This window comes from Myiozetetes cayanensis, unplaced genomic scaffold (genome assembly GCF_022539395.1).
Source record: "Myiozetetes cayanensis isolate MyiCay16 unplaced genomic scaffold, myiCay2020 scf7, whole genome shotgun sequence".
Classification (NCBI taxonomy): domain Eukaryota; kingdom Metazoa; phylum Chordata; class Aves; order Passeriformes; family Tyrannidae; genus Myiozetetes; species Myiozetetes cayanensis.
This window is the reverse complement of record NW_026087964.1, coordinates 28,671,159-28,686,515: the sequence shown is the minus strand read 5'-3', so window position 1 is coordinate 28,686,515 and position 15,357 is coordinate 28,671,159. Positions and strand designations below refer to the sequence as shown.

Genomic DNA, 15,357 nt, shown 5'->3' with positions numbered 1-15,357 from the left:
TAGGGACAGGTCACCAGGCTGATGTTCCCTCATTCACTGCTACCCTCTGTGCTCCAACCAGTTGTTCACCCACTGCATGATGTGTTTATCCGTTGTCAACTACCTTCCCTTGATCAACTTGGTGGGCTACCTTGTCATAAATGGAAATCAAGTTGGATAAGCAAGACCTTCCTATCATGAAGTTGTGCTGACTGTGACCAATGACTGTGTTGTCTTTCAGATGTTTTTCAATACTTCTCCAAATAGTCTTTTCCATAACTTCATCAGGCACTGAAGTGAGACTGACAGGGAGACATGTCAGGGATCATGTAATCAACAAATATTTTCTATAATAATTTGATGGTTTGGACTTCAAGTATTAATTTAATTGTGACTGAACTAAGAATAACTTGCACTTTTTAAATAGATCGATAAAACATTAGTTAGACTAGCAGTAAAATCTTGTTTCATTTATTAGATGGGCTCCCTCTTTCCTCTAACAGCCTTTTGATGGTAACATCAGGGATGACTTCTTACTATTACTTATTGCTGAGCTCTTTCTGAAACAATGTCTATTTTCATTCTTTAAAACTTTGGTTAACAGACACTTGTTTTGTTGTCAAATGCTTCCATTCTTGGTCATACCCACTCTGAACTTTTTTCCCATCCTGACATATCTCATAGGTTGCTTAAATTGCAACCTTTCTTCTAGTGACTTTTTAATTCCTCCCTCAGTACAGAAACTGGAGTCTTGACAGGTAGAAAAAAAGATGAAGGCTAAATAGGATTAATGAGCATTTAAAAGAAAAGTAATTATTTTAAAAATTATAAATCAAAATTTATATTTGAAGAACATAACCCCTTATGGTTTGGTTCATGTTATACATTTTTATGCTTATATTAAATCAGAGATTCTTGAGGGTGACTAGTACTGAAACTATCATATTTAATTCATCTGTAGGATAGTATTTAATTGATATCAAGCTAGTCTTAGAAACCACAAGTGGTCATAATAGATCACAATAAGACAGAGACATTTCAGAGTCAAGAACATTATAGCATAATGTTCACTGGTATGAACAGGTGGAAAAGTGACAGGCAAACTGATAGTATGGTCAGAACTGACGAAGGAAAACATCATCTGTGATAGGGAAAGAAAAAGCATTATTTTTGGAAGAAGATGTATTTCTAGGAGTTGTCCTGGAAAATTGCTTTAGCATCAAAATTGGTCTGGAGACATGACTGGTATGAATACTAATATTAATGAAATATTAATGAAAAAGTTAATATTTCTTCTTTCAAGCTAGGAAAAATTTATGGTGAGGGAGACAATGATAATAAACTATAAGGAAAGACTAGAATATAATGAACAAATTATTGGCATATTAGCCTTCCAGCTAGTCTGAAACAGAAGTTTGGGGATCTAAGGGCTTTATAGTTGGTTTAATGTGGCTGTGGTAGCTATGTTTCTTTATACTGGATGTAAAGAACATCTTGAATATAGTATTTGGTGGACACATCTTTTTACATGACTTGAAGTTTGTAAAGCATACATATAGAATCTATAGCTCTAAATAATATTTTTATGTAACTTTAAAAATGATCACAAAGGGCTTAATGAAGTTTTTCCATGTTATTTTTTAAGAATCTGATATGGTACTGCTAAAAAGGAAACAGAATCTTCTTTCCATGAATCAGTGGCATTGTTTTTTGTGTACTGTTTAGGGTTTGTGTAGGCAGTGCTCTGTGGCAGAAAATTTCACAGCCTAAGTTGTATGGAAAAATATTTTGGTCTGAGACATACACTTGTATTGCCCTGAATTTTATATACAGTATGAAAAGCTGAATATCTGTACATACTGAAGAAGAGTGAAGGGTACTTATTTGAGTGTAAACACTTTTAGAATCTGGAAACAAATGTGCAAAGTAAAATTCTTGTTGTGATTAAATGAAACTCCTGTGCACACATGCAATATAAGCAGAAAGAATAACAGGAAGTAGACTTTCTATCTCTAAATCTCTTATGTTGGTACCATTTTCTGCTAAATAGAATACTATTATAGAATAAATAGAATAGTCTGTAAATAGAATATTCTAATTATACAAGTAAGAATGAAACAACATAAAAGACTGCTGACTTTACATATTTACTTATAAAAATGACAAATCACAGAGAGAGTTCCACTGGATGAAGTTAAATTCGCAGATAATTAGCAGGTAAATTCACATTCTCCTGCAACCTGGACAGCTGACAGTTGTGGACTTCCTTAGAAATAAATTATATATTGCTTGTGTAAATAGTGTAAAATAGCTAATTTTTAGATTTGTGAAATCTAGTATGTCAATATCCTCAGCTGACACGACACAGAGAAGCTGCGCTGGTTTATGTGAGATGAAAATGAAACACAATATCTCAAATGCTGTTTGGTTGTAACTTTTGGAATAATATGTATATACAATTATGAATAACATGGTTTTCAAAATGTGCATACTTTGGTCAGTGTGTGGTAGTAGGGATGGTTTGAGTGATGAGTATTTTATTGAACTGGGAAAATATTTTCTGTGACCATTATTAATATATGTAAATCTTTGCTGAATTTACTTTTGTTTCTATTTAAAATTATAAAAGCTATTGACTTGTACTCTAAGTCTTTTCCACCTTATTCATATTGCAATCTCTCAGACACATCTTTGAGGTAGGAACAATATTTTTAATAAGTAAATTCATAAAACCACATAATGTAATTCTTAACACAGGCAAAAATTTGAGATACAGTACAGGGGCTATAAGCCAGGCCACTACTTGAATATTTTTACTTCTAAAAAATTCAGCTTTAGCATGTGTGATTTCCCAAGCCTCGGTGACAAGATGACAGACATTTGTAGTTCTTAATTATTCATAAACCTTATTAATGATACTTAGAAAGTGCAGTTATTAGAAAAGAATTAACAAATAACAGTCCATCTATATTACTACAGTTTGTGAACAAGTTTTTCAAATAGAAGGAGATTTTGAAATAGTATTTTAAACTGGATGACCACATCTACTTATGTACTTGTGTATTATATTTTAGGGAGATTTTTTTATGACTGTTTATTTCAGTGCCATTTAAGGGAAATAACAGTTCCCTGCAGTATGTCATAATTAATCAGATCTCACATGATACCATTTCAAAAGTGGTCAAAAAGAAGAAAAAGATGTGATGATTATAGAAGGATGCACTATACACTAATACAGATTGATAGTATGTTTATTATGGATGACTCCTATACCTGCCTTCTAAAGCAAATAATAAGAAAAAGAAAAATAGTAAAATCATTGCTATATATTATGTCTATTGAAATAAGATATATATTTGCTTTATATCTATGCACTTGCACTAGCCCAGTGGTAGAAGAAAATGTGCAAAGCACTCTTAAGCAAGCTATTCCAAATGAAACTACAATGTTGCATACAGTTGCATACAGTTCAACTACAATAAATACCCTGTTTGATATTAATATATTCATTAAGATTCTCTTTGCTGGTAAATATGTAAAACTGCCAAGCTTCTTTGTTAACAGGAAGTTTGCAATGAAGATGACCACCAATAAAACTACCTCTCTGTAAGGGTACAAGATGTGTTGATATAAGATCATATTCAGATTGTCAGTGTAATCAAGACTGTGATATAAGAAAGAAATTTTTGTAGGATAAGGTAGGGGTCAATTATGCTATAAGTCTTCAGTGTGTTACCTACAGGGGCATTCACTGCTCCTTCACAGAGGTTCTTTGGCTTCACAGGGTCTCAGACCAGAAATGGATAGGAAATAGAAAAGGGATGGGCCCTCGCAGATGTGGCAGACACCTAAGACTCGCAATTTAGAAATTAATCTGTCCAGGGCTGATGACTGCTATAGGGCAAGTACACTATCTAAATCATCCAGACAGAACTCTTAATAATGCAATTGTTCTATTCTAGCCTTTAATACAGAGGAAAACTTAATGTTTTGGAATGTAAAAAAAAAACCACATCAAGGCTCATCTACTCTCACAGAAGCAACTAATTTTGGATAAGTTTCTAACTCCATCTCCTTAGAATGGACAGAAATCATTATTATTTTCATCAGTCTTTATGTTGACCATAAAGAGTCAAATGTTGTGAGGTGCTGACTTACATTGTCATGCCCGTTGTCAATGAGCAGCTGACAAGGCTGCTGATTGTCTTAGGTGAATCACTTCAATTCCTGTAAAGCAATAGACTTGGATTAAAAGTAACTACTGCAAAGTTAAACATGATTATTCTTTCACTTTTGCAATAAGTGGTTTTGCAATCTTTATCTAAAATGAACTTCAGAATGGCAGTAGATGCAAAAGTAATCTCATGAGGGCAGCAGATGTTGCTCAAATTTTTCATCCATAGTAATTTTAAACTAAATTCTAAAGACTTTCCCCCCAAAGAAGAACCAGGGATTAATTTATTAAAATTATTGCTATATTTAGCAGCTTAAAAATTTGCACCAACATGCAAATTCTATGATTTGGATTTAATACAAATATTTCAAAATACAGATCTGAAAAATGTTCTCTATTTTTATTACAGGCCTATCCAATAAAATATATACCTTTGGTATAATTTATTCTGTTGTATATAGCAAAGCATTTTCATTGTCATCAAAAATATATTTTAGCACTTGCGAATTACAGGGGATTTTAATTCCTCAGATAACCCACAATATTGGATACAGTATCTTGAACCGGCTCATAAATATGTAGACATGATACACATGTACATTTTCTATTGGAAATGGCAAGTGAAAGATCTTTGAGAATCCTAAACTTACTAATGATTAAGCTACTTAAGCTGTCTTTATGCTACTTTCATAGATATATCATAAGACATAATTTTCATTGAAAATATGCTTTAAATAAGGCAATTTTTGTAAGAATTCAAATATCGTTTTTTCTTGTATGAAAAACTCATTTTCTTGTAAGGTGGTCATGCCTCCCTTGCTATTCTAAAATCACTACACACAAAGCAATAAAATTACAGATCTAAGCATCCTCCAAGGATGAAATCACAGTGAAGAAAGCTGTGATATATTTTATGCTGTTAATCATGTTGTATCATATCACATCACATGATGATACCACAGTAGAAGAGAGCTGGTTATTTACACAGTGGTTCTGACTGAAAAATGTAAACAAAGATGAGTCAAGCACCTTGGCAGTGCATTGACTTTCTAGTTCATATCCAGGGTTTTACAATGTTGTTCATTAGTTCCGTTGTTAATGTGACATGAGGCACCTGTTTTTAAGGTAATAAACCGGTCAGATGATGAAGTGTCAGTGGTGTTTTCATGTAAACACGAATCTGTTTCCTTTTAGTTTATTATTAAGTCAAGGGTATGCTAATCTGTTATCCAAGAAAGATGAAATGCCATTAGATTTGTATGCAGTTTAAGTTCTATGACGTTGAGTAACTGTTGTTTTCTAAGACATATAAGCTCAAGAAAATCTCCAGTACAGTAAATAATATTAAAAAAAAAAAATCTTTATGTAAAATTCACATTTTCACATAGATTAATACAAGTCTGATGGCTATTCAGAAACTCTTAGTCCCACTGACATTGTTGGAATTGGCTTGGAAAAGCTCAAGTGTACTTGAACACTGCTGTATGTATAAACCCTTGAGCAGTAAAAGCTATGACAATTGGAGCTTCTTTCCAGAACTAAATGCTCCTTTTTTTCAAGGTCAATTTGAAGGAGAATTGCTTTTCTCCGCCAGAGGACTTTATTATAAACAGAGATTTTTGTTGCAGGAGACAGCCTAGCTATTCCTCCTCATTTCACAGTGTACTTCCCCTCACTGAAGAGGTACCTGCTATCCGTGGAAAGTCCACATAACATGTCCTGTCCTGAGAGTCACATGTTCCTCCTTGTGCCACTGTCATAACTAGTATCTTCTCTTTTCTATTTTTAAAGGCGTCTAATTGTTCTAGGTTATTCCACCATGTTCATAATTGTGGTAAACCCCTAATTATTAACTTGAAAAGCTCATCTGTGTCAGATTACAAAATAACCTCTAGTCTCAGGCTGTTCTCAGGAGAACAATTTCCAAAAGATGTTAAATGCTCATCCTGTATCTATGTCTTATTTTCCAGGATTGCATGGGGTTAAGATTCCACTAACTAGATAAAACTCACCACTCCTATTAAATGCATTAATCTTCTTCTCACAGATGTTTAGAACTTCTGCCCTGTACGCAAGTGAGATTTAACAGTCTTCCTCACCTATGTTTCTAGAAGGTGTTTCCTGAGAATCTCCTCTGGGGCACTTCCCTATTTCATGAGTTACTATCTCTTCAGAAATAATGGTCATTTAAATTTCTCTTCCCAACCCTCCTACACATTTTTTTCATGTTGGAATGGCTCGAGCTGATGAATCATAGCTCTTTTTTTTTCCTTGCTGTTTATCCTCCTGCCCTTGGAGCTTTGAAGATAATCAGTCAGGCATGTTTCTCCCCCTAAATGCTATTTTAAAATTGAGAAGTCAATTGAGAATGTCATTCTTAGGAGGATTGCTGGGGAGGGTTGCTGGGGTTTAATATCCAAAGAAAATTATAATTGTGTCTATGTTAGTAATATAGATAGAGGTACTTATCAAAAATCCTAATGAATTTTCAATTACCTTGATTTTTCACTTTTTTTTTCCACATCTTTTAAAAGAAGTTTCCACAGGTTTTAAAATCAGGACCACAACTTGGCCAGAAAAAGCAGGTAGAAAGGGGCAGGAAGAGTTTTATGTTTTGTTTTACTGCACTAGGCAGTGTGGATACTTTTATCTCAATCTCTTTCTAGGTGTTCATCTAAGGAAAAAAAAAAGTATCCATGCATAACTTGTTATTCACTCAAGGATATCATTATGTCATTATACAAGAGGCATACTATTGTATAATAGGACCTGTATACAAGCTCCCAAATACTATGAAAGGAATTTGATCAAAGTGCTCTCAGTGTAGAAGATATATTTTGCTATAATATTTAACAGTAGAACTAATAAAACAGAGACTTTATTTGGATGCTGTTGAATGACAGTAAGATTCCCATTTTCAGACAGAGTCCACCTTCACTTGATTGTTGTTTGTAATCAGTGGAGAAGGTTTACTTCTCATTCTGTCTCCTGCATCATTAGAACTATCCTGGAAGAAAACATTTGCCGTACAAAATGTGACAATAATTCTCTTGTATTCTCTTCTGAAGTTCTGGTTCAGGAGTCCATATACTATAGCATTAAGGCAGCTGTTGAAATATGCCATATAATAACTAGATACAAACAACCACTCTGGAATCCTAGGGATTACAGTTTTTGGGTTGACAGCCACAGCAAGGCCTATAAAGTTCAAAGGAGCCCAGCAGACTGCAAACAGTACAAATACCACAAACATGGTTACAAAGTTTCTGAAGTCATGTGGTTTCAGCCTAGGGTTGTTATCTGGTTTAACCCTTCGCCTTACCTGAATAACGAGGATCCATATTCTCAAGTAACAGAAAGTAACTACAGCTATGGGAAGCAGGAAATGGAAAAACACAACTGCTATTGTATAGGCTGAGCTCACAGATTGTGCAAATGTACATGAGTAAATCCTGGGGTCATACTGGAGCGATCCCACAAACAGGTTGGGCACAATAGCAACAAATGTTAGGACCCATATAAGAACAACATAGCACAATGAATTCTTGTTGCTGTATAGCTTGTCATATTTGAGACTGTGGCAGATATAGCAGTACCGATTGATAGCGATGCCTGTAATATTGAAGATTGATCCAATGACACTTAGGCCCATCAAGAAGCCACTAATCTGGCAGTGTAGGTATCCCAGTTTCCATCCGTTGTGAAACACAGATGTGAGGACCAGTGGATATGGGTAGATAGCTACAATCAAGTCTGCAACTGCCAGGCTTACAACAAACACATTTCCTGTAAAATAAATATAAAAAGGCAAGTATTAGTTTTTCTTTTGCTCTTTTTCTGTCATTTCTACTCTCAATATATTAATGAGCAGCCTTAAGTGGAGCACTTTAAATGTAATTAGTTTCTACTTTCTAGATCAAAATTCAATTTATCAGAAATAAGACTCATTTTGAGTCTAAAAAGGTAGCTTAAATTAAAGATGCACCTTTTAAAAGAAAACTATCTTTAAGTTTAATTACCATGACCTAGTATATTTATCATGTCATTTATTTGGATTCTTCCAATCACACAGACTTAGAATTAATATCGAATTAAGATATTCATAACTTTAAGCCTTGCCTTGGTTTTAAATAGTATCTCTTGAAAAATCAGCAGAAATATTACTAATAAATTTCAAAACTCACATTTACCTTCCTTATTTAATTCCCTTTCAGTACATTACCCCTTTACTTTTCCAGTCCTGAAATTAAAATCTCTTTTCTCCCATTTATACTTCAAGCTTCCATGACTTTTATGTGACTTTTATAGTAACTGTCTTTGAATCTGCTGGCTAGGACTTATGTAAACTTAAGAGTCTTCTAAGAGTCTAGCTGAACACAGACTTTTCTAAACTGAGAGACATGCTCTTCAGTAAAAAAGTGATGCTGGGCAGTGACCTAGACAGTTCCTAGACACTACTGATGCCTCATTCTTCTCTGCCTCCAAACACAAAAATTAAGCAATGAAATATTCTCTTGGTTCATTTTTTTAACAAAGGGAGATGATAGAACTCCTCTCTGTTCTTCAAAAACAATGGAATCCATCATGCTTTGAATTAATCTTTTGAGTATACATTATATTTTCTTTTTTTAGTTGCTTAAATGATAACTCATCGGAATACCTCCCAACCATTCTAGTTTCTAAGAAGAAGCTCACAAGATACACTGAAGTCACTTTTATTTATTTTTTTTTTAAATAACTATTACATATATTGGTCTAGTTGCTCATGTACATTTCTACAGAAAATTATAAATGTGTGTATATACATGCATGTATGTAGGTATATAAATGCATATTTTAAATAGGCATTTGTGTGTCTGAGATTCTATTTTGCAGGTCTGAGATTTATTCAAAGAAGATGAAATATGAGCTTCTGTTGTAAGCTGTAATAAAATATATTGTTAGCTTTAGACGATGTAGAATTTCATTATTAATCCAAAGTGGAATTGGTGAACTGTTTTGTGCTTAAGCAGGCAAAATACAAAGAGAGAAAAACAGTTTATAGGAAAAGATAAAAGTATCTATGGAACAATTGGGCATTCTATCTCAAATATCTTTAAATGCATCTTCTCTCAATAATTTTAGCCTTTAAATGGCCAGCTAGAAGTATTACATCTGCAAACACTTACAGAGAAAAACACAGAAAATATCTGTCTCAGGATGCTACTTACACTGTCCTGTTTAAATTTTGATCCATGCAAAAGTACCACATTTGATATTTATACTAATAGCCTTCATTTAAAGACTGCTACATTAGCTGTCATAGATTTTGTATCTGGATTTATAAACAACTTTCTCATGATAGTGTTTATAGTTGTTTCTTCTTTGTCTGGAAATTCACTGCTAGACTGAAATATGCTTATCCTGAAGCCTTTGACAGAATTCCAGATCATTTCAGCAAAAACATCAGAACTCCTTTCAGCAGAAGATGATATGGGGAGAAAAACATTGCTTTCAGAATTTACACTTGATGTAGTGGCAAGTGATAAAAGAACTGTATAGAACTTGGAGCTCTGTTTCTTCTTATGAATCAAGGACTGGAAAGTAAATGCAAATTTGTTGTTAGTGGGTTTTTTCCCCTGTCAAGAATATTGCAGAACTGATTAAATGGTAAGATATAAAATCCAGGTATTTATTTAAATCACAGAATCACAGAATATGCTGAGTTGGAAGGGACTTGGATCATCGAGTCCAACTCTGAGGTCCTGCACAGGACCATCCCCATGAGTCACACCATGTGCCTAAGAGTATCATCCAAACACCTCTTCAATTTTGTCAGATTTGGTGCTGTAACCACTTCCTTGGTGAGCCTGTTCCATTGTCCATCCACCCTCTGGGTGAAGAGTCTTTTTTCTAATATCCAACCTAAATCTCCCCTGACACAACTTCAGACCATTCCCTCAGGTCCTGTCACTGGTCAACACAGAGAAGAGATTGGTGCCTGCCCCTCCTCTTCCCCTCACAAGGAAGATGTAACTGCAAGGAGGTCTCCCCTCAGTCTCCTCTTCCCCAGGCTGAACAGACCAAGTCACCTCAGCCGTTCCTCATAAGGCTTCCCCTCAAGGCCCTTCATCATCTTTGTTCTCCTCCTTTGGATGCTTTCTAACAGTTTAATATCTTTCTTATATTGTGGTGCCCAAAATTCCACACAACATTCAAGGTAAGGCCACCCTAGTGCAGAGCAGAGCAGGACAATCCCCTCCCTCGACTGGCTGGTGATGCTTTGCCTGATGCCCCCCAGGACACGGTTGGGCCTCCTGGCTGCCAGGGCACTGCTGACTCAGATTCAACTTGCTGTCAAACAGGACACCAGGTCCCTTTCCGTGGCACTGCTTTCCAGCATCTCATTCCCCAGTCTGTATGAAACATCTGGGGTAGCCCCAACCCAGGTGCAGAATCCGGCACTTCTCCTTTTTCAACTTCACATGGCTGGTGATTGCCCAGTTCTCTGATTTGTCAAGGTCTCTCTGCAGGGCCTCCCTGCCTTTGAGGGAGTCAACAGCTTCTCCCAGTTTTGTATCATCTGCAAATTTGCTTAGCATCCCTTCCAGTTCTGCATCCAAGTCATTTATGAAGATGTTGAAGAGCACAGGGCCCAAGATGGAGCCCCATGGAACCCCACTAGGGACAGGTCACCAGTCTGATGTTGCCGCATTCACTGTTATCCTCTGTGCTCCATCCATGAGCCAATTGCTCACCCACTGCATGATGTGTTTATCCACTGTCGATTCTGGACATTTTATCCAGAAGGATCCTGTGAGATACAGGATTGAAAGCTTTCCTGAAATTCAAAAGGATTACATCAACTGGCTTCCCTTGATCAGCTAGGTGGGTTACCTTGTCATAAAAGGAAATCAGGTTGGATAAGCAGGACTTTCCTCTCATGAAGTTGTGCTAGCTGTGACCAATGACTGTGTTGTCTTTCAGATGTTTTTCAATGCCTCTCAAAGTAATCTTCTCCATAACTTTATCAGGCACTGAAGTGAGACTGATGAGTCTGTAGTTTCTGGGGTCCTCCATCCTGCCCTTCTTGAAAATTGCAACAATGTTCACCAGCTCCCAGTCAGCTGGGACCTCTCTGGATTCCCAAGACCACTTAAAACCATCAAGAGATGTTGTGTGATGACATCAACCAGCTCTTTGAGGATTCTGGGATGAATCCCATCAGGTCACCCATGATTTGTAGTGATCCAGCTGGAGCAGCAGATCCTGCACAATTTCAGGGTTGACTGGGAGTTGATTATTCTCACAGTCATGGTCCTCCAGCTGAGGACACTGAGACCTCTTTGGTCCGTCATCCGAGTTGAAGACAGAGATAAAGAAAGCGTTAAACACCTCTGCCTTGTCTCTGTCCCTGTTTGGGAGGTGAACATCCCCATCCTGTAACAGACCGATGATATTGCTCTACAGCCTATCGCCATTAATGTACTTGAAAAACCTCTTTTTATTGTCTCCCACATTTCTGGTAGCTTCAACTCCAGCTGAGCTTTGGCCACATGAATTTTCTACCTGCAGCGAGCAAACAGCATCTCTAAATTCTTGCCATGTCACTTGACCTCGTTTCCACTTACCTTTTTGCCTTATTTCCAAAAGGAGAGCCCTGCTCAGCCAAGCTGGCCTTCTGCCTTGCCTGTTTGACTTCCAACATTTGGGAATTGCCAGTTCCTGTGCCCTTTGGAGGTGATGTTTGAAAAGTGACCAGCACTGATGGACTCCAGCATCTGCAAAAACACTTTCCCAGGAGACCTTACTTACTAATTTCCTAAGCAGCCTGAAGTCTGCACTCTTCATGTCCAGTGTTGAGGTTTAGCTTGAAAGAAATATATATATATATATATATATGTATATTTGACTGTTAAATTTCTGCTTAGTTGGAGGCTGCCCATCCCAAGCTTCTTTCTCTGCCATTCACTGAAACTTCTGCTGGGTCTCACCATTAATATTGTTAATATTCTCATTATTTACCCACTGCAGACAAATCATAAGGAAAAAGTTAAATGTGGGAGGTTTTTTCCCCTTTGTTGAAAGGCAATACATGGTATACTTTTCTCTGAACATTTTAACTTTGGAAACTGAGTCTAGGAAGAGTAGGCACTCTGTCTTTGAATCAGCCAAATTTCAAGGTTCCATAAACTCATGCACCATGGTTGTTCCAGGTTTTCTCAGTTGGCTGCTGAAGAGTGACAAACTGAAACTTTTGGAAACATAAGCTGTGTCATATGAAAATTGGAGGCTAGCAGGAAAAAAATATCATGAGTTTGGAAACTAAGTCTTAAGCTGCCAGCTCATGGTTAGCATGTCAGCTGAATGAACAAAGCATGGGGCTGGAAACTGCTTGGAAACCAGATACCTGCTTGTGGAGTGGATTTTTAACTTGCCTTTCAGGAAGGGTTATCTTCAACTTGAGTTCAGATACATTTTCCTTGTGAGCAAAGATATATTTCCTTGTGAGCAAAGACAGAATATAAAATACAATAATAAAACCTTTTGGGATTAGTATGGTTTTTGTATATTTTGGGGTTCATTGTTTCAGACTCCGAAGTTGGATCTGAAATGATGTTGAGCTTTCTTATGTTAAATAATACGCTATTTAAAAATATGATCCTAGCTTTAGGTACCCAAAATCCGAATATTACCCAAATGGGAAAAATTGATAATTTATTCCATTCTATATTTTAATGGTATATTGCAAAATTAAACCCTTATGGTTGGAAAATATTGGTATTGCAGAATCATAGGATCCCCCAGGATCCCTGGGCAGCCCATTCCAATATCTGGTTACTCTCTCCATAAAAAATTTCTTCCTAATATCCAACCTAAACTTCCCCTGGCAAAGCTTAAGAACATGCCCTCTTGTCCTGCTGCTGGTTCGCTGGAAGAAGAGACTGACCCCCACCTGGCTACAACCTCCTTTCAGGGAGTTGTAGAGAGTGATGAGGTCTCCCCTGAGCCTCCTCTTCTCCAGGCTAAACAACCCCAGCTCCCTCAGCCTCTCCTCATAGGACTTCTGTTTGAGTCCCTTCACCAGCCTGGTTGCTCTTCTCTGGACCTGCTCCAGCACCTCAATGTCCTTCCTGAACTGAGGGGCCCAGAACTGAACACAATACTCAAGGTGTGGCCTCACCAGCGCTGAGTACAGGGGAAGGATCACTTCCCTGCTCCTGCTGGCCACACCGTTCCTGATGCAGGCCAGGATGCCATTGGCCTTCTTGGCCACCTGGGCACACTGCTGGCTCATGTTCAGCCTCCTGTCAATCAGCACCCCCAGGTCCCTTTCTGCCTGGCTGCTCTCCAGCCACTCTGTGCCCAGCCTGTAGCACTGCAGGGGTTGTTGTGGCCAAAGTGCAGGACCCGGCACTTGGCCTTGTTGAACTTCATCCCATTGGAATCAGTCCAACTCTCCAGCCTATCCGGGTCCCTCTGCAGAGCCCTCCTGCCTTCCAGCTGATCAACCCTCCCCTCCAACTTGGTGTCATCTACAATTTGCTAATAGTACACTCAATCCCCTCATCCAGATCATCAGTAAAGATATTAAACAAGACTGGGCCCAGCACTGATCCCTAGGGGATGCAACTAGTGACAGGTTGCCAACTGGATGCAGCCCCGTTCACCAGCACTCTCTGGGCCCAGCCCTTCAGCCAGTTCCTAACCCAGCAGAGAGTGCCCCTGTCCAGCCCGTGGGCTGCCAGCTTTTTCAGGAGTATCTTATGGGAGACAGTGTCAAAGGCTTTGCTGAAGTCCAGATAGACACATCCACAGCCTTCCCCTCATCCACCAGGTGAGTCACCTGATCATAAAAGGAGATCAGGTTGGTCAGACAGGACCTGCCCCTCCTAAACCCGTGCTGGCTGGGTTTGATCCCCTGTCCATCCTGTAGGTGCTGTGTGATTGCACTCAGGATGACCTGTTCCATAACCTTACCAGGCACTGAGGTCACGCTGACAGGCCTGCAGTTTCCTGGGTCCTCCTTGAAGCTCTTTTTGTAGATCAACTTGACATTCGCCAACCTCCAATCATCTGGGACCTCCTCATTGAGCCAGGACTGTTGGTAAATGATGGAGAGTGGCTTGGTGAGCTCTTCCGCCAGCTCCCTCATCACCCTAGGATGGATCCCATCTGGTCCCATGGACTTATGTGGATCCAAGTGGCTCAGCAGGTTGCTGACTGTTTCCTCCCAGTATACACGGGGGCTATTTGGCTTCCTGTCTCTGTCTACCAGTTCTGGAACCAGTTGTCCTGAGGACAACCTGTCCTACTATTGAAAACTGAGGCAAATAAGGTGTTAAGAACCTCAGCCTTTACCTCATCTTTGGTGACTATGGTCCCCACAATGTCCAACAAAGAATGGAGGTTTTCCTTGTCCCTCCTTTTGCTATTGACGCATTTGTAGAAGTACTTCTTGTTATCCCTAGCAGAAGTGGTTAGATTGAGTTCAAAGTGTGCCTTCATCTCTCTAATTTTCTTTCTACATGACCTAACTATATCCTAAACTCTTCATGAGTAGTCAGCCCTTTTTTCCATAGTGGGTAAGCTCTCTTTTTCCCTCTAATTTCCTTTAAAATCTCCCTGTTTAGCCAGGCTGGCCATCTTCCCCCCTCAGCTTGCCTTTCAACACACTGGGACAGCCTGCTCCTGTGCATTCAAGATTTCCTTCTTGAAGCATGTCCATCCCTCCTGGGTCCCTTTGTTTTCAAGGTTGTTTCCCAAGGTCCCCTCTGAACTAGTCTTCTGAATAGGCCAAAATCTGCTCTCTGGAAGTCCAGGATAGAAATTTTATTGATGGCCCTCCTTTCATCCCAGAGTATTGAAAACTCCATTATTTCATGGTCACTGTGCCCCAGATGGCCTCTGACCACCACATCTCCCACCAGCCCCTCTCTGTTTGTGAACAGCAGGTCTAGCAGGTCCCCACCTCTGGTAGGCTCATTTACCAGCTGGAGCAGGAAATTATCCTCTATACACTCGAGGAACCTCTGAGACTGACTCTTCTCTGCTGTGTTGAGTTTCCAACAGACATCTGGTAGGTTAAAGTCACCCACAAGAACAAGGCCTGGCAATTTTGAGACATCCGCCAGCTACTTGTAAAATAATTCATCACCCTCATCATCCTGACTGGGTGGTCTATAACAGACTCTCACCAGGATGTTTGTTTGCCTTCTCCTTCG

General features: G+C 38.5%; 1 protein-coding gene across 1 annotated transcript in view; it reads right to left on the bottom strand.

Moving 5' to 3' along the window:
• Positions 1–7,070: 7,070 nt before the first annotated feature.
• The window catches only part of MTNR1A (melatonin receptor 1A), a 58,963-nt gene continuing 50,676 nt past the window's right edge, over positions 7,071–15,357 (bottom strand). The window contains exon 2 of the mRNA XM_050337940.1: positions 7,071–7,939. Coding sequence (XP_050193897.1) covers positions 7,071–7,939 — 869 coding nt within the window. The remainder of the gene's footprint in view (positions 7,940–15,357) is intronic.